Genomic DNA, 18424 nt, shown 5'->3' on the forward strand with positions numbered 1-18424 from the left:
GAGGTCGAGTTCTGGTCATAAACCAGCTGATCGCCGCCATGTTGTGGTATCGGCTGGTCACTTTGACCCCTCCCCCGGACTTTGTCACAAGAATCCAGAGATTGTTAGTCGACTTCTTCTGGGACAAAAGATTGCACTGGGTCGCTGCCGAGGTTCTGAGTCTCCCGCTTAGGGAGGGTGGTCAGGCGCTAGTGTGCCTACGCACACAGGTGGCGACTTTCCGCCTTCAGACCCTGCAGCGATACCTCTACGTTGAGCCTCCTCCTAGATGGTGTGCCCTGATGACGTATTTCTTCCGTCAGGTGCACGGCCTGAATTATGACGTGCAGCTCCTGTTTATAGAACAGCTGGGCCTCGGTGGCTCCTTGCAGGCGTTGCCCGTCTTTTACCAGGACCTGATCAAAGTCTGGAAAGTGGTCGCCTCGCGACGCAGCTCTCCCCCGTCAGGAGTAGCGGCTATCGTCAGAGAGCCGCTGCTCAGGAATCCGCCCCTCCGTCCTTTTCAGTGGTTGGCGGAGAGGAGGGCTGTGGCCGCAGGGGTGACCAGGATCGGGGACGTGCTGGGTGGCGGAGGACTGGGCTGGATGCTCCCGCAGGAGTTGGCGCGACGCGCATCAGTGAGTGTCCAGGTCGCAGCCGATGCCATCCAAGACCTGAGAACGGTCGTGCTCGGACCCGACGTTATTTTGGGTCTTGAGGTGGCCCAGGTGCGTGGTGGTCTTCCGTCTGAGCGTTCCCCTGTTCGGACGGAATTCCACATTGGCCCCAAGCCCCGAACCCTCCCTCGGGTGCTGGTGCCCCGCAATATGAGCCACCTCGGGGACATGCCTTCTGTGCCTTTTGGCACGGCAAAGAGGGGCTTTTTGTACGGACTGCTGCTGCACACCTTCCATTTTCTCGCCCTTGTCCGTCGACCGGACACGCCCTGGCGTGCCTTGTTGCCGTCCGGCGGTGGAGGCCCTCGATGGGAGGCCCTCTACGGAGGTGTCCTCCCCCTTTCTATCGGGGACCTGGGTTGGAGGGTGTTGCATGCAGCAGTCCCTTATAATAAGAGGATGCATAGGTTCACGGACTCTCAGGACACATGCCCTTTTTGCGGTCTTGTGGAGTCCGTGGACCATGTATACATAGGGTGTTGTAGGCTGCACTCCCTTTTTAGTTATTTGAAAAACCTTTTATTGATGTTTTGTTTGCACTTCAGCCCCACGCTCCTGATCTATGGGCACCCGGTGCGGAAGGGGGTCGGGAAGGAGGAGGACCTCCTCGTGAACCTGCTCCTGGGCCTGGCCAAGTTGGCCATTAACAGGTCCAGGCAGCGGGCGATCGACGGGGGAGTCCCGCCCGATTGTTTGTCCCTCTTCCGTGGCTACGTTCGCTGCCGGATGTCCCTGGAGAAGGAGCACGCGGTGTCTGCTGGCACTCTCGAGGCCTTCCGTGCTCGGTGGGCACCGCGGGGACTGGGGTGTTTTGTTGACCCCTTTAATCACATTTTGATTTAAAGTTTGTAAGTTTCCTTTAAACTTTGTTCCTGGTTTTACAGCTGACCTGAATTAGGGGCTGTGCCTGATTTATCCCAATTTTGTTGATTTGGTTTTCATTTAAAAGATTATCAAGAGTTCAAATCTCACAATGGCAAACTATGAAACAATGTAACTTCATCTGAATAGGAACAGATGGAAACGTGTTTGTACTCGAAAGAGTTACGAAGAAAAGATGGGGGGTGTGGCACTGGGTGAACTGTTCTTGCAGACAGCTGGCACGGACACAAAGGGCCGGGTGGCCTCTTTCTCTACTATAACCATTCCATGTAACTTGTTCAGGAGCCATTCTACTATGAACTCACGCAGCAACCTAAACACAAAACCCACTGAGGAGATTAAAAAGGATTAGAAGTTGCCCTGTGAGAGTGCAGACAGCGTCCCTCACTGGCTGACACATGTCTGTCTTTACTTTTCAGTTACTTAATATCTAACCCATTAGCGAAAACAGATATTTGGTGGCACAGTTTGACCCTCAGCTCTTTGCAATTCTCCATTAAAACAATACGGGTATGTATATTCACCATCCCGACTCTTACCAAATCTCTCCTGCTCCATCTCTGCCTGGCAACAGCATCAACCTCTGACCTCTCACCCGGAAGCGCAATAGAAAATCACTTTTACCCCAACCCCCCCTCCCTCAGCACAATCTCCGCCAAAATTAGTGCCACTGCTTCTCAATCAACGTTGTTTACATAATTGGGGCGCTAACGCGTGAATGTCCTTTATTTGTTTTTTTAATTGATTTTGTAATTCCAAAATCCCTTGGCTAGCTGTTTCTGCCCTCAAGAAAGATGGCCGATATGGTTCTTTTCCTCTCAGTGGCCTGTTGATGAAGGCTATTCGCCACCAGCAACAAAGACGGCCGACGTGGTTCAGTTAGCGGTCAGCTGGGGTATTCGCCACGAATAAATATGGCCGACATGGTTCCGTCCGCAGTTAGCTGCAGTATTCGCCACTAACAAAGATGGTCGGCGCGTTTCCCTCTCTCTTCAATGGTCATTCATCGTTGTGGTTGACGTGCCTACCACTAACAAAGATGGCGGCACCTTTCAAGCGACACAATTCCCCGGTACTCCTGAAGAGGGAAAGTTAATAATTTAGAAATTCTTTTCTGCCTGCAAATAAACCAAGAAATTAGCTTTTTAGAAATATTAGAAATACCTAGATAGAGGAAATTAAATTGTTGACCGTAAGAAATTTAAGTTTAACGGTCATTCGACGTCATCGAGGCGTCCAACGTCACTGGTGTGCGCTGTTGTTGTCATTTTATCCTTTTTTGGTAAAACGCGGGAGAAAGAAGATCCTTTGGATTACTGGATTAAATCAGTGAATTGCTGGAAGGAAGAGGGAGCCATGACTCTGTTCCCATCCGCCCTCAGTGAGGAGGAAGAGGCTCTGCAGAAGAAATATGCTAAACTCAAAAAAAAGGTAAATGGAGGTCCAGTGATCACCATGGCAACAGTCCAGACCAGAAGGGCAATTATTGCCTCATATTGACCGGTCCTCCGGTCCAGTGATCACCATGGCAACAGTCCAGACCAGAGGGGCAATTATTGTCTCATATTGAATAGTCGTCCAAGTCCAGTGATCACCATGGTAACAGTTCAGGCCAGAGGGGCAGTTATAGCTTCATATTGACCGGTCCTCCAGGTCCAGTTATCACCATGGCAACAGCCCAGGCCAGAGGGGCACTTATTGACAGCCCCCCAGGCCCAGTTATCATCATGGTAGCAGCCCAGGCTAGAAGGATAATTACTGCCTCCAGGCCATCCAGGTCCATTGATCACCATAGCAACAATTCAGGCCAGAGGGGCAATTATTGTCTCATATTGACCAGTTGTCCAGGCCCTGTGGTCACCATGACCACAGCTCAGGCAAGAGAGGCAATTATTGTCTCATATTTACTGGTCTGGGATTGATAACCCTCCAGGATTGTCCTGGAGCCTAGGAATTAAAAATTAATTCCTCATGCAGTTGCGAGCAAAAGGCTCATAGCAGTATTTTTTAAAACTTGTTTTCTTTGCATGTTTTTCATTCATAAGTTATAGAAATATTGGAGATGTAGTGGGGGAAGTGAGTTATCCAGAGCAGTTGGAGGTGGGATGTCGTGTGATCAAACCTCCATATCTACTGCTTTAGATGTGCCAGCATCGCAGACTATTTGGCCATACTCTGCCAACACTAGCTCCCTCTCTTTGCTAGTCCTTCGAAGCTACAAAGGAGTACATCCCATGGCTAGAACCAGCGCGTGGAGTCTTTTAACATGGGGAGGCTGTTGCGTTGCTGCTACCACATGGTCTGGCTGACAAGCAGAGTATCTTACTGCCTGCCATTGGCATATTGGAAGGATTTGTAAGTTGATGATCAATGTGTTTGGCCATGTTATGAGCGCACTTTTCCTGACCCCAGAATGGGACTTGAACCTGGAATTTCTAGCTCAGGGGTAGGGACACATCCACTGTACCACAAGACCTTCCAGGAATAGGCATAACCAGAGTGGGCAACCCTTTTGTTCTGCAGAGGGTGAGTCAGGTCAGGGTTTGGATGGTGATCAGGTGATGCAGATGTAACTCAGTCCTGCTTTTGAATTTACACATTCTGTTCCTTTGTATGACTCTGTGATTTTAGGTCTATACTGTGTCAAAAATCTTACATCTGTGTTCAATTCCCCTCAAGGAAATCGAAGGTGTTACACTTTCTGAGTCAGACGGTTTGTATGTTCAAGCCCCACTACAAAACCGTAAGCACAAAATCCAGGCTGATGCTCCCAGTGCAGTACTGAGGAGTGCTGCACTTTTGGAAGTGCTGCTTTTCGATGAGACTTTAAACTGAGGTCCCCTCTGCCCTCTGAGGTGGATGTAAAAAATTCCACAACACTGTTGGAAGAAAGGGAAGGGAGTTCACTGCAGTGTAATGGATAAATATTCACCTCTCAGCCAAGATCACTGAAACAGATTGTCTGGTCACCATTACATTGCTAATTGTGGGAGCTTGCTGTGCACACATTGGCCGCTGCACTGCTCTGCATTACAGCTGCACTTCAAAAAGTACTTCATTAGCTGTAAAGTGCTGAAGTGTTTTGGGGCTTCCTGAGGTTGTGAATGACAATAGAGGAATGCAAGTTTTTTGTATTAACAATGTTGGATTGGCTGGGTGGAGGGGAGAGAGAGTTATCTTTGCATTTTCCACTCTGAAACCAATTATTTCTTTGTTTGCATAAACTTTACTGAAACACGATCAGTTCTGACATCCAACTCTCACTGTGCCAGAGCCAAGTCATTTCTGACTTTGCAATTTTCTTCACAGAAAAAGGCACTGATGGCCTTGAAGAAGCAGAGCTCAGCAGCACAGACCAACCAGGGCGGCATTAAACGATGTGAGTATTCCCGGACACTGGACCAATTTCCCCAGTGTGTGCTGTTGTGGCTGCGGCGAAGGCATTACAGTCACAAAAAGCTATAGCAAGTGATTACGAAGGCAAATCAAATGTTACCATTCATTGCAAAGTGAATGGAATATAAAAGTTACGGAAGTTGTGCTACAGTTGTATAGGGTGCAGGTGAGACACAAATCTGAAGTACTGTGGACTGTTTTGATCTCCTTACTTGAGAAAGGATATAATAAAATTATAAGCAGTTCTGAGTAGATTCACTCGACTGATTCCTGGAATGAGGGGGGTTAACCTATGATGAAAGGTTGGGCCAATACCCATTGGAGTTTAGAAGATTGGAGGTGATCTTATTGAAACATATAAGATCCTGAGGGGAATTGACAGGGTGGATGCTGAAAGGATGTTCCCTTTTGTGAGAGAGATTAGAACTAGGGGACACAGTTTAAAAATAAGGAGTCTCCCATTTAAAATGGAGATGAGCAGACAATTTTTTTTCTCCCAGAGAGTCATTGGTCTGTGGAATTCTCTTCTCTAGAGAGCAGTGGAGGTTGGGTCATTGAATATTTTTAAGGCTATGTAGAGTTAAGACCACAGTCAAATCGGAATACCCTATTAACCGGAATCCTGGGGTCGGATCTGTTTTTTGAGGGGAATTGTCTCTTTTCCCTCAGAAATCGGTGCTAACACTTGTTCCCCATCAGTCTCATTCTCCCACAACTGCTAATAATAGTCAAACTCACAGATGGTTGTTATCCGCAGCTTGCCCTTGCTCTGGTCTCAGCCTCCCACTGTTCTGTTGGACCATGTTCCCTCAGCACCACTCACTAGATTTTGCGCACGCCTACATCTTTAGTGACGAAGGGAGGTGATGGACAGACAGCTGACTGCAAAGTTGGCTAAGATTGTTGTGGGTGTGGACAAGTCAATTTTGATACACTCCTGGAAACTAAACCCTGACTGTTAGACAAAAGGCACAGGTACAGACTAAGAAAGGCAACTTTGGGACTGCTGCCAGGCAGTTCTTTGTACAGACTGATGGGTAAATGGATTTGGAAAACGGGTTTCTCACTTTTGTTTCCATTTCTCTTTGTGAAACTTGCTTATTTCTTTCCAGATCCATTCTGGCTCCCAGTGAAGCAGCAGTGCCTCAATTTTAAAATTCCCATCCTTGTTTTCAAATCCTTCCATGGCCTCATCTGTCCGTGTCTATGAAATCTCAACCAGCCCAACAACCTTCCAAGATCTTTGCGCTCCTCTAATCCTGACCTCTTGATGATTCCTGATTTTTTTTTCTCCGCCATTGGTGGCTAAACCTTAAGCTGCCTAAGCCCCAAGCTCTGGAATGACCTCCTTAAGATTGAAAGGTGATCTTCCTCACTTTCTCTTTCATTCTTTCAGATCCTCCTTAAAACCTACTCATCTTCCGCCCTAACATTCCCACACATTGCTGGGTGTCAAATTTTGTTTGATAATGCTCCTGTAAAGCACTTTGGGATGTTTTACTATGTCAAAGATGCTATACAAATACAGTGATACAGTGTGTTGTAATTTTTTTGTCTCTGGCTCACTGTCTGACTTCTGTCTAATTCCGTCTATATCCAGGTCTCTCTGGCTCTTTTTTTAATGACCCTTTCCCTGTCTCTTTCTCCACCCCCCCCCGCCCCCTCCAATCTCTCTGCCTGCATATCAACTTAAGAAGATTTGGACAAACAAATTATAGTTACAAAAAAGAACCTCACTGTTTCCATACTGAGGTCAAGCGTTTTTAAACGTTTGACACTCTTCTCTGTTTGGGGTTTCATGTATATTGGTGTGAAATGTGGGGGGAAAAGAAAAAAAACAATATTCTTTTCCTATCTATCACTCCATCTGCCCCTCACTCCGCCTGCCACTCACTCCACCTGCCCCTCTATCTGCCACTCTCTTAAAACAACTTTACACAGAGCAACCAGCGCCTGCCTACAACCTCCTTAGAAACCTGTGCGGTCTGCATCAGGTTGGCTGCTGAATCGCTGCACCTCCCTATGTTAGAGGAACATCTGCAATACTCGTACACAAACTTGATGTACCTTGATATCTTCTGATTCCTTCTCTTTTCTCTCTAGCTGCCATATCTTTGTCTTGGGATTATTCACTTTTTCATTGGGAGATGGAAAATTACTGTTCATTGTTTTTATGGAAACACTTATATCTCTCTTGTTCAGCTCTTTCTGATCAGCCCATCATTGACACCGCAACAGCGACAGAGCAGGCAAAGATGCTGGTGAAATCCGGAGCTATCAGCGCCATCAAAGCAGAAAACAAAAATTCAGGCTTCAAACGCTCCCGAACGTTGGAAGGAAAACTGAAGGTGAGGAGGAAAGGCATTGCATTTATACAGTGTTTCTCCCATCCTTCTTGATGTAACCATTAAGTTGTTTGTAAGGGGCAGCCACTGTCACTATGGTAATGATAGCCAGTTTTTGAGATCGTACGTTAGAAATTTTGCTCAGGTTCAGCATTGCAGAATTCCCCCTAAAGGGGTACTCACTCCCCCAGCTGGGGCACAATTTCCCTAATAGAGTACTTGCTCCCCACTAATGGAGCCCAGTTCCTCTGATAGGACCCATTTTTCAGCTCCACCCACAGCCCCCCCCCCCCCTCCGCTCCAACACCCCCGACTGGGCCCACATTTCCCCTCGCCCCCTTCCACAGTGGGGACCCTCACTGCCCATCCTTGATGGGGCCCCTTGTGACCCCCTGAAGTGGCCCCTGCCTAGGACCCAATTCCCTAATAGAGTCATCGCTCCCACTTGTGACCACTCACTCACCCGATGCAGACTGGTTCCCCTGACGGGAGCATTGCTCTGCTGCTGGAGCTCCATTACCCTGACAGGGTTCTTCCTCCTCTGATGAAGCATTCGCCCCATTACTGGAACCTTTACTCCACTGTGAAGCAGAGTGTGCCTTGACTTGCTCAGCATATAAACTATTGCTGCAAGCCAAGGGTTTGAATAGCAAATTGGCATCATGCTTAAGCTTATTGGATAAACCCCTTTCTGTTACCTGGCTTCCTTGAAGACTGAATACACATATCTGTCTGGGAGTTTCAGTAATCACATCCTTTCCACACTGGGTCTTCATCTGTTAGGTGATCCGATTTGTAACCATGTGTCCTTAAGAATGCAGGTAGTGAAACTGCTCATGGGCAAAGTTGGTGTAGCACCGATTTAATTGGTATAAAACGGGCTGATTATTCACTCTCACCTGTCACCTAAGACTAGTTTCATGCCATAAGTTTTTGCAGGGAAGGCAGAAGGGCATCAGAACCAATATAACCATCCCAAACTTCCCAACTTTGCATTATGTTGCTCCAGCTAATCTCTTCAAAGGCTCATTCAATTGCCTCTCAAAGTCATTTTTAAGGTTCACTTTTCAGAGCTGCCCTGATTACTGACCCCAGAACTCTCTGGGTAAACATGTTCCACCTGCGTCCCCACTTTATCCCCAAATATCTCACTTTTAGCCCGTGTCCCTCTGATTGTTGGACAGCTACCCACAGTGAACAATTTGCCCAGATCCTTTTGTTGGAAGCAATTTCTGCACTCTTTCCTTGTAATTCAACTTCCACCTATCGTCAAGCCAAATGTACTTTTTTTTTAAATATAAAAACAGCAAGTGCTGGAAAAACTCAGCAGGTCTGGAAGCATCCGTGGAGAGAGAAACAGACTTAACATTTTGAGTCCAATCTGACTTTTCTTCAGAACTGAACTGTGTTCAGAAGAAGAGTCATATTGGACTCAAAACGTTAACTCTGTTCCTCTCTCCACAGATACTACTGCATTTTTCCATCACTTTCTGTTTTTATTTTAGATTTCCAGCATCTACAGTATTTTGCTTCTAAGTTTTATTTCAGTTACCAGATGCATGTTGTGATTTGAGTGGAGTGCTGTTGGATTGTTTGGTGCTGGACATCCCAAGACCGAATTGCCTTTGGTAATGAAAGGCCAAAACTCTCGCCACATCCCTACTGACTAGTGTTGCTTTATGTCGGCAGGATCCTGAAAAGGGACCAATCCCATCATTCCAGCCTTTCCAACGGAGTGTCTCTGCCGACGATGACAACTTAGAGGTCAGTTAACACTCAAGGGTTTTGCTGCTGTAGATACTTGGATAGTGGGGGAAGTAGTGATGAGAGGTAGTTCTATTCTCCCTTCTGGGACCTGGGACAAATGATAATAAATGGTCACCTAGCTTTTCCTGGACGGTAATCGAATGGAGTGGATCCCCTGCTCTTTGTACATCTTGTCTAGTTTTCATTCAGTGAAACTAGTGGAATTAAAATGATTAGGACTGTGTAAAGATCCTTATATAAAGGATGTGCTCCTGGAGGTTACTACCCCAGCAGCAGACACTAAGGTCGTCCTCACATATCTTTATCTTCATTCCTTAATAGAGAAACGTCACCTCAGATTATACCCTCACACCTCAGTGTGGAATTCAAAGCAACAGGCATCTGACCTAGAGACGGTGGTGCCACCAACTGATCTGAGCTTTCTTCCAACACATGTTCACACTAAAGAGTTGCATTCAATAAGCTCAGCCTCCTCAGCTTTTGGCTGTGATGGAATATTCTCCACCTGCTTGGATGAGTGCAGCTCCAACAACACTCAAGAAGCTGAACACCATCCAGGACACAGCAACCTGTTTGATTAGCACCTCATCCACCACCTTCCAAACCTGCGACTTCTATCACCTAGAAGGACAAAGGCAGCAGATGCATGGGAGCACCACCTGCTGCAAATTCCCTTCCGAGCTACACACCAACCTGACTTGAAAGGTGCTGTCAAAGGAGCGTTGGTGAGTTACTGCAGTGCATTTTGTGGATGGTAGACACTGCTACTGCAGTGTGTCGGCGGTGGAGGGAGTGAATGTTTGTCGGTGTGGTGCCAATGAAGGGCTGCTTTGTCCTTGGATGGTATCAAGCTTCTTGAGTGTTGTTGGAGCTGCGCTCATCCAGGCAACTGTAAAGTATTCTATCACAGCCAAAAGGTGAATGGACTGAGCTTATGGAATCTGACTCTTCATTGTGAATACATGTTGGAAGAAATCTGTCTTGGAAACATATCTCTGTTCCTTCACTGTCGCTGGGTCAAAATCCTGGAATCCCCCTCCCTAACAGCACTGTGGGTGTACCTACACCACAGGGACTGCAGCGGTTCAAGAAGGAGGCTCACCACCACCTTCTCAAGGGCAATTTGGGTGGATATGATGTCCATATACTGCGAATAAATAAAACATCTTTCTAAAAACTCATTGTGAATAGCATAGCGCATTTCGTTTCCTCAGGATTAGGAACTGCCTTTACCGAACCACCTTGTCTTCCTGAAAGACAGTATCACACTTGGCCGACTGATCCCATTCCCCAATCCCATAAGATGATTACACAAGGCACAGAAAGAATCTTCTGGTACAATTATCTATTGTATAATCACAACATATATACAATGTGAACAGTTTTAATCGCAACTGAGCTCTAAGTCTTTGGAAATACATTTTTAAAAAATATTCTTTCAAAGGATATAGACTTCACTGGCTGAGTGGCTTGCTAGGTCATTTCAAAGGGCATTTATGAGTCAACCACATATGGCCAGGTAAGGATGGCAGGTTTCTTTCCCTAAAGGGCATTAGTGACCCACTGGGATTTTGCAACAGTCAACAATGGATTTTTTATGGTTATCATTAGACTTTTAATTCCAGATTTTTATTGAATTCATATTCCACCATCAACCATGGTGGGACTCGAACCTGGTCCTCAGAGCATTATCCTGGGTGTCTGGATTACTAGTCCAGTGACAATACCACTATACCACTGCCTCTCTAATAATTGTTCAGCTGAGGACCTGATGAACTCTGGCATGTGGAGAATTTAAAAATCCACCACGCTTGTGGAAATGAGGTTTATAAAACAGCATATTCATTAACGTAGGGCTGCAGCTCAATTATGTTGCCCGCCATTTCTTTGCATTCCAGGCAGGCAGCTTTGCAGATCCGAGGGATCGTCAGGAAAAGGTCGGCAGACGGGATAATAATTAATCTCGCCTTTCAATTGTAGGGTTGGAGATGGCTGTTGAGGGGGAATTTGTTTGCGTATTACAACTGGCCTGCAGGAAGAGCCATCCTGAGTTCTCAATTTTCCACTGCGTCATGGTGAATCTGGCATGGGTTAAACTTGCTCATTGACTGCCAGCCTGCGACTGTTCCCATTATCAGTTTCCCAATAGGAAGTCGTGGAAGTGGAAAATGTGGATGCTGTGGGTGGGCCATGAATTTAAAATATAGGCACTCTGACCTCTGCTGCAGTTTCTATGTTTGCCCTAGTGGCTATTGCATGTTGTTGGTGTTGCAGGGAGTGCTCCCTGTGCGCTAGCCCTGTGGCATGTCCTGGCGAGGGATGGGTGTCCCAGTGAAATGCAGATGATCTCTCAACTGCACAGGCCTACCCAGACCTTCCACAGCATCTCACCACCTCCAGTCTAATGTGAGGGAACCAGCTTCTGCATGCTGATGACCCACCAGGGCCACAAATGTAAGGGTGGGGTGGATGGAAAGGTTCACTTGGGGGCAGGTTGACATGCTGCCTCTGCCTCCTCTGAAGCTGCTCCCCCAAGAGTGCAAGTTTCTCCAGTTTCCAAAGCCTCTAAGCTCCACAGGGCCCAGCCAGAGACAAATGAGCACCTTTTAAAACCATGACCAATACCATATAGAAGGGCAGCAGATACATGGAAACACCACCACTTGGAAATTCCCTTCCAAGCTACTCACCATCCTGACTTGGAAATATATCGCTGATCCTTCACTGTCTCTGGGTCAAAAGCCTGGAACTCCCTTCCTAACCTACACCATTTGGACTGCAGTGGTTCAAGAAGGCAGCTCACCACCACCTTCTCGAGGGCAATTAGGGATGGGCAATAAAGCTGGCCTAGCCAGTGATGTCCACATCCCCTAAATGAATTTTAAAAAATATCAACAAAAGGTAGCTTCTTCTTGCCAATACTCCATTTGTTATCAACTTTATGCCTTTGCTTTCCTCTGTCAGTGAAGAACTTCGTGTCTCTGGTCACTCCTGACTAAAGTCCAATTTAAAGCTCGTTACTCTGTGTCTATATAAAGTCAGATCAGGAGGTTTCCCAGTTTGAGGGTCTACTTCTGGCACAGCAACATGTTACCTTTCCTTGTCCCATCCCACTGTTGATCAGTGCATCTTGATCTCCTAGGTCTCCAAGCGTCCACAGAGGAAGCCCCTTTATGAAAGGTACTTGTATTTTTCTTTCTTTCTCCAATTATTTTCTCATCTGAATTGCTAGCAGCTAAATTATCCCTCTGTACTGATTGAGGACTGACAAACATGCTACTCTTACTGCCAGACTCTGTCTGAGAATGAGCTTCTGTGGGCGGGGCAAGTGGCTGAGACAAGACCTGCTGTTTGCAACCTTTGATCCACAAACAATAACAACATGCATTTATACAACACCCCTAACAAAGGAACCCCCCCCCACTCCCCACCAAGGCATTTTACAGGAGCATTTCAAAATTTGCAGATGATACAAAACTTGGAAGCATTGTAAACTATGAGGAGGATAGTGTAGATCTTCAAAAGGACATAGCAAGTTGATGGAATGGGTGAATAGAAGAGCAACAGATGAAATTTAATGCCGAGAAGTGTGAAGTCATTCATTTTGATAGAAAGAACAGGGAGAAACAATTTAAAATAAAGGGCACAATTCTAAAGGGGGCGCAGGAGCAGAGGGACCTAGGTGTGCATAAGTCATTGAAGGTGGCAGGACAGGTTGAGAGAGTTAAAAACAAAAAACTGCGGATGCTGGAAATCCAAAACAAAAACAGAATTACCTGGAAAAACTCAGCAGGTCTGGTAGCATCGGCGGAGAAGAAAAGAGTTGACGTTTCGGGTCCTCATGTCCCTTTGACAGAACTGTCGAAGGGTCATGAGGACCCGAAACGTCAACTCTTTTCTTCTCCGCCGATGCTGCCAGACCTGCTGAGTTTTTCCAGGTTGAGAGAGTGGTTAACAAAGAATAGAGTAACTTAGGCTTTAATAATAGAGTACAAGAGCAAGGAGGTTATGTTAAATTTGTATAAAATACTGATTTGGTCTCAACTAGAGTATTGTATTCAATACTGGGTGCCACATTTTAGGAAAGATGTGAAGGCATTAGTGAGGGTGCAGAAAAGATTCAGAAGAATGGTTCCAGGATGAGGAGCTTCAGTAACATAGATAAACTGGAGATGTTGGGTCTGTTTTCCTTGGAGAAGAGAAAGTTGAGAGGAGATTTGATAGAGATATTCAAAATTATGAGGCATCTGGACAAAGTAGGTAGGGAGAAACTGTTCCTATTGGTGAAGGATTAAGAACAAGAGGGCACAGATTTATGGTAATTGGCAAAAGAAGCAATGGAGACATGAGGAAGAATTTTTTTCACACCGCAAATGGTTAAGATCTGAAATACGCTTCCTTTGGCAGGTTCCGTTGAGGCTTTCAACAGGGAATTGGATTATTATCTGAAAAGGAAGACCGTGCAGGTTTATGGGTAGAAGGCAGGAGAAGACACTAGGTGCATTGTTCATTCAGAGAGTCAGCACAAACGTAACAGGCTGACTGGCCTCCTTTTGTGCTGTAACAATTCTGTGATTATCAAACAAAGTTTGACACCATTCCACAAAAGGAAGTATTAGGACAGATGATCAAAGGTGTGTCAGAATGGTAGGTTTTTTTTATTCGTTCATGGAATGTGGATGTCGCTGGCCAGGCCAACATTTATTGCCCATCCCTTATTGCCCTTGTTCAGAGGGCATTTAAGAGAAAACCACATTGCTTTGGGTCTGGAGTCACATGACGGCCATACCAGGTAAGGACCCCAAATTTCCTTCCCTAAAAGACATTAGATGGGTTTTTAGGACAATTGACAATGGTTTTGTGGTCATCATCAGACTTTTAATTCCAGATCCCTTAAAAGATGCAAGTGAGGTAGAGAGGTTTAGGGAGGGAATTTCAGAATTTGGGTAGCATGGTTACCAGTGGTGAAGAGATTCAAATGGGGGATGCACAGGAGGCTGGGATTGGAGAAGCATAGACATCTCAGAGGGTTGTGGGACTGGGGGAGGTTACAGAGACTGGGAGGGGTGAGGTGATAGAGGGATTTGAAAACAGGATGAGGATTTTTAAATTGAGGCATTGCTTAACCAAGAGCCAGTGTAAGCTGGCCAGCCCAAGTGTGATAGGGGACTAGGTGTGAGTCAGGACAGGGGCAGCAGCGGTTTGAATGGCCTCACCTTTAGAGAGTGAAAGCTGGGAAGCCAGCCAGTAGCGCATAGGAACAATTAAGTCTATAGATATCAAAGGTAGGGCTGAGGGTTTCGGCAGCAGATGAATTGAGACTGGGGCAGAATCAGGCGATGTTCTAGAGGTGGAATTAGGCGGTCTTAATGATGGTGTAGATATGTGGTTGGAAGCTCAACTCGGGGTCAGATACAACACCTCGGTTGTGAGCAGACTGCTTCAGCCTCAGACAGTGCCAGGGAGAGGGTGGAGTCAGTGGCTAGGGAATGGAGTTTGTCCTAGGGACCAAAGACAATGGCTTCAATCATCATTGCGTTTAGTTAGGAGAAGATTTCTGCTCATTCAGTTCTGGCTGTCGAAAAAGCAGCCTGATAGTTCAGAGACAGTGAAAGAGTCAAGACAGGTGGTGGTGAGGTCAAGCTCAGTGTTGTCAGCATACACGTACAACCTGATGGAGTGTTTTGGAGTTATATGCATCTGAGAGATACCACTTCAGGCTGTGCATTTCGATCATAAAAACTTGCCGCAATTAAAAAAAAAAGGCAAATCTCCTCATTTCACCTCTGGTTCTTACCTTAAATAATTCCTTGGATAAAGCCTGCTCCTTTAGCAGTCTTTGTTGTTGTAGCGAAATGAAAAACAACAATTATATTACCATTATATTGAACCTTGGTTTTGTCACACTTGGAGTACTGTGCACATTTCTAATCTCCATATTATAAAAAAGATATAGCGATACTGGAGAATGTGCAAAAAAAAAAAGGATTTACAAGGATAATACCAAAACTGAGAGGTTATAACTATCAGGAAGACTGATCAGGCTTTCGAAAAGAGGGATAACCTAACAGAGGCCTTTAAAATTATGACAGAGTTCAAGAGGGTAGACTTCTAAATCCAAAACTAAGTGCCATAAATACAGGATGGTCACTAATAAATCTAATGCGGAATTCAGAAGAAACTTCTTTACCCAGACAGTGATGAGAACGTTGAACTCGCTACCACAGAGACGAGTAGCAGAGATACATTTAAGAGGAAGCTGCATAAACACATGAGGAAGAAACGAAAGGAAGGGTACTCTGATAGGGTTAGATGAAGAGGGGGTGGTAGGAGGCTCGCATGGAGCACAAAATCCAGCACGGACCAATTGGGATAAATGCTCTGTTTCTTGTGCTGTACATTCTATCTAAGCAGATGCTGTTAGAAATCCCTGATGTCACTCAGAGGCTAGGAATTTTCTTGGAAACATTATGCTGTGACTCAGCAGAGCCCCTCATGAAATCAGTGTCTGCCTCTTATTTTTGGAATTATTTTCCATTAGTAATGAAGTGGCAGCTGCAGTGTGAAAAAATATAAGATATTAAAATCCATTTATAAGTCTTGCATGTACATTGCGTAAGTGCAGCTTTTGGCTCTGGTCACAATTTTTCGATTGCACTTTGTACAAATAAGACCGTGAAAGGAACATAGGAGCAGGAGTAGGCCATTTTGCCCTTTGAGTTTGCTCCACTATTCAATAAGGTCATGGCTGATCTGGTTGTGGTCTCAGCTGCACTTTCCTGTCTGCCCCCTATGATCCTCAACTCTCTTGCCTAACAAAAATCTATCTAGCTGTACCTTGAATAAATTCAAAGACCCAGACTCCACTACTTTCTGCGGAACAGAATTCCACACACCATTGGCCCTTTTGGTGAGAAAATTTCTCTTCATCTTTGTCTTAGAAAAGAGACCTCTATTTTTAAAACAAAAACAGAATTACCTGGAAAAACTCAGCAGGTCTGGCAGCATCGGCGGAGAAGAAAAGAGTTGACGTTTCGAGTCCTCATGACCCTTTGACAGAACTTGAGTTTGAGTCCAAGAAAGAGTTGAAATATAAGCTGGTTTAAGGTGTTGGTTGGGGGGGGTGGTGGGGGGTGGGGGTGGTGGCGGTGGTGGTGGTGGTGGGTTGGTTGGTTGGTTGGTTGGGGGGGGGCGGTGTTGTGGTGTGTAGGTAGGTAGGGATGGAGGAGGGAGCTCAAGACCTAAAGTTGTTGAATTCAATATTCAGTCCGGAAGGCTGTAAAGTGCCTAGTCGGAAGATGAGGTGTTGTTCCTCCAGTTTGCGTTGGGCTTCACTGGAACAATGCAGCAAGCCAAGGACAGACATGTGGGCAAGAGAGCAGGGTGGAGTGTTAAAATGGCAAGCGACAGGGAGGTTTGGGTCATTCTTGCGGACAGACCGCAGGTGTTCTGCAAAGCGGTCGCCCAGTTTACGTTTGTTCTCTCCAATGTAGAGGAGACCACATTGGGAGCAACGAATGCAGTAGACTAAGTTGGGGGAGATGCAAGTGAAATGCTGCTTCACTTGAAAAGAGCGTTTGGGCCCTTGGACAGTGAGGAGAGAGGAAGTGAAGGGGCAGGTGTTACATCTTTTGCACGGGCATGGGGAGGTGCCATAGATGGGGGTTGAGGAGTAGTGGGTGATGGAGGAGTGGACCAGGGTGTCCCGGAGGGAGCGATCCCTACGGAATGCCGATAGGGGGGGTGAAGGGAAGATGTGTTTGGTGGTGGCATCATGCTGGAGTTGGCGGAAATGGCGGAGGATGATCCTTTGAATTCGGAGGCTGGTGGGGTGATAAGTGAGGACAAGGGGGACCCTATCATGTTTCTGGGAGGAAGGAGAAGGCGTGAGGGCAGATGCGCGGGAGATGGGCCGGACACGGTTGAGGACCGTGGGTGGTAAAACTCGGTTAAAGAAGAAGGAGGACATGTCAGAGGAACTGTTTTTGAAGGTAGCATCATCGGAACAGATGCGACGGAGGCGAAGGAACTGAGAGAATGGGATGGAGTCCTTACAGGAGGCGGGGTGTGAAGAGCTGTAGTCGAGGTAGCTGTGGGAGTCGGTGGGTTTGTAATGGATATTGATGGACAATCTACCACCAGAGATTGAGACAGAGAGGTCAAGGAAGGAAAGGGAAGTGTCAGAGATGGACCACGTGAAAATGATGGAGGGGTGGAGATTGGAAGCAAAATTAATAAATTTTTCCAAGTCCCGACGAGAGCATGAAGCAGCACCGCAGTAATCATCGATGTACCGGAGAAAGAGTTGTGGAAGGGGGCCGGAGTAGGACTGGAACAAGGAATGTTCCACATACCCCATAAAGAGACAGGCATAGCTGGGGCCCATGCGGGTACCCATAGCCACACCTTTTCTTTGGAGGAAGTGAGAGGAGTTGAAGGAGAAATTGTTCAGTGTGAGAACAAGTTCAGCCAGACGGAGGAGAGTAGTGGTGGATGGGGATTGTTCGGGCCTCTGTTCGAGGAAGAAGCTAAGGGCCCTCAGACCATCCTGTTGGGGGATGGAGGTGTAGAGGGATTGGACATCCATGGTGAAGAGGAAGCGGTTGGGGCCAGGGAACTGGAAATTGTTGATGTGATGTAAGGTGTCAGAGGAATCACGGATGTAGGTGGGAAGGGACTGGACAAGGGGAGAGAGAAGGGAGTCAAGATAACGAGAAATGAGTTCTGTGGGGCAGGAGCAAGCTGAGACGATCGGTCTACCAGGGCAGTTCTGTTTGTGGATTTTTATCTCTTATTTTTAATCTGTATTCCCTAGTTTTAGTCTCCCCACAGGAGGAAACACCCACTGCGTATTCACCCTGTCAAGTTCCCTCAAGATCTTAGATGTTTCAGTAAGATCATCTCTCACTCTTCTAAACTTCAATGGGTATAGGCCAAACCTGGTCAACTTTTCTTCAAGACAACCCCTTCATCCCAGGAATGAGTCGCGTGACCCTTATCTGATCTACTTCTAAAGCAATTAAATCTTATTTTAAATAAGGAGACCAAAATTGTACACAGCACTCTGGATGTGGTCTCAGCGAAATGCATTTACTGAAGTGCCTCAAATGTTAATCAGCTGGAACCTTAGTTGTGGTGGGTTTGTTCAAAACAGCATATCCTGTAACCCATGCTGAGTAATATTACGAAACATGGTGTCTACTGGCTAAGCAATGCTTTGATTCTAAAATTCCCATCCTTGTTTTCAAATCCATCCACAGCCTCTCCCCTCCCTACCTCTGTAATTTCCTCCACCCCCACAATCCTCCAAGATCTCTGCACTTCCTCTAATTCCAGCCTCTTGAGCATCCGCGATTATAGTCGCTCCATCATTGGTCA

At 46.3% G+C, this 18424-nt stretch overlaps 2 protein-coding genes across 4 annotated transcripts in view; one reads left to right on the forward strand and one right to left on the reverse strand.

The window, feature by feature from the left end:
- The window catches only part of skiv2l (SKI2 homolog, superkiller viralicidic activity 2-like), a 169434-nt gene extending 167293 nt beyond the window's left edge, over positions 1-2141 (reverse strand). For both annotated transcript variants that reach the window (XM_041213086.1, XM_041213085.1), the window contains exon 1: positions 2078-2141. Coding sequence is in view for 1 of the 2 variants with exons in the window: in XM_041213085.1 (XP_041069019.1) it covers positions 2078-2096 (19 nt within the window). In the remaining variant the exon portion in view is untranslated. The remainder of the gene's footprint in view (positions 1-2077) is intronic.
- A 336-nt stretch (positions 2142-2477) lies between these two features.
- nelfe (negative elongation factor complex member E) overlaps positions 2478-18424 on the forward strand; it is a 28348-nt gene continuing 12401 nt past the window's right edge. The window contains exons 1-5 of one of the 2 annotated variants that reach the window (XM_041213581.1): positions 2478-2969; positions 4848-4917; positions 7137-7282; positions 8969-9043; positions 12189-12226. In XM_041213581.1, the coding sequence (XP_041069515.1) occupies positions 2895-2969; positions 4848-4917; positions 7137-7282; positions 8969-9043; positions 12189-12226 (404 nt within the window). In that variant the 5' untranslated portion in view covers positions 2478-2894. Of the gene's footprint in view, positions 2970-4843; positions 4918-7136; positions 7283-8968; positions 9044-12188; positions 12227-18424 lie in introns of both variants that reach the window. The other variant, XM_041213582.1, reaches the window with a different exon arrangement.

Source organism: Carcharodon carcharias, chromosome 19 (genome assembly GCF_017639515.1).
Source record: "Carcharodon carcharias isolate sCarCar2 chromosome 19, sCarCar2.pri, whole genome shotgun sequence".
NCBI classification, from domain to species: Eukaryota; Metazoa; Chordata; class Chondrichthyes; order Lamniformes; family Lamnidae; genus Carcharodon; species Carcharodon carcharias.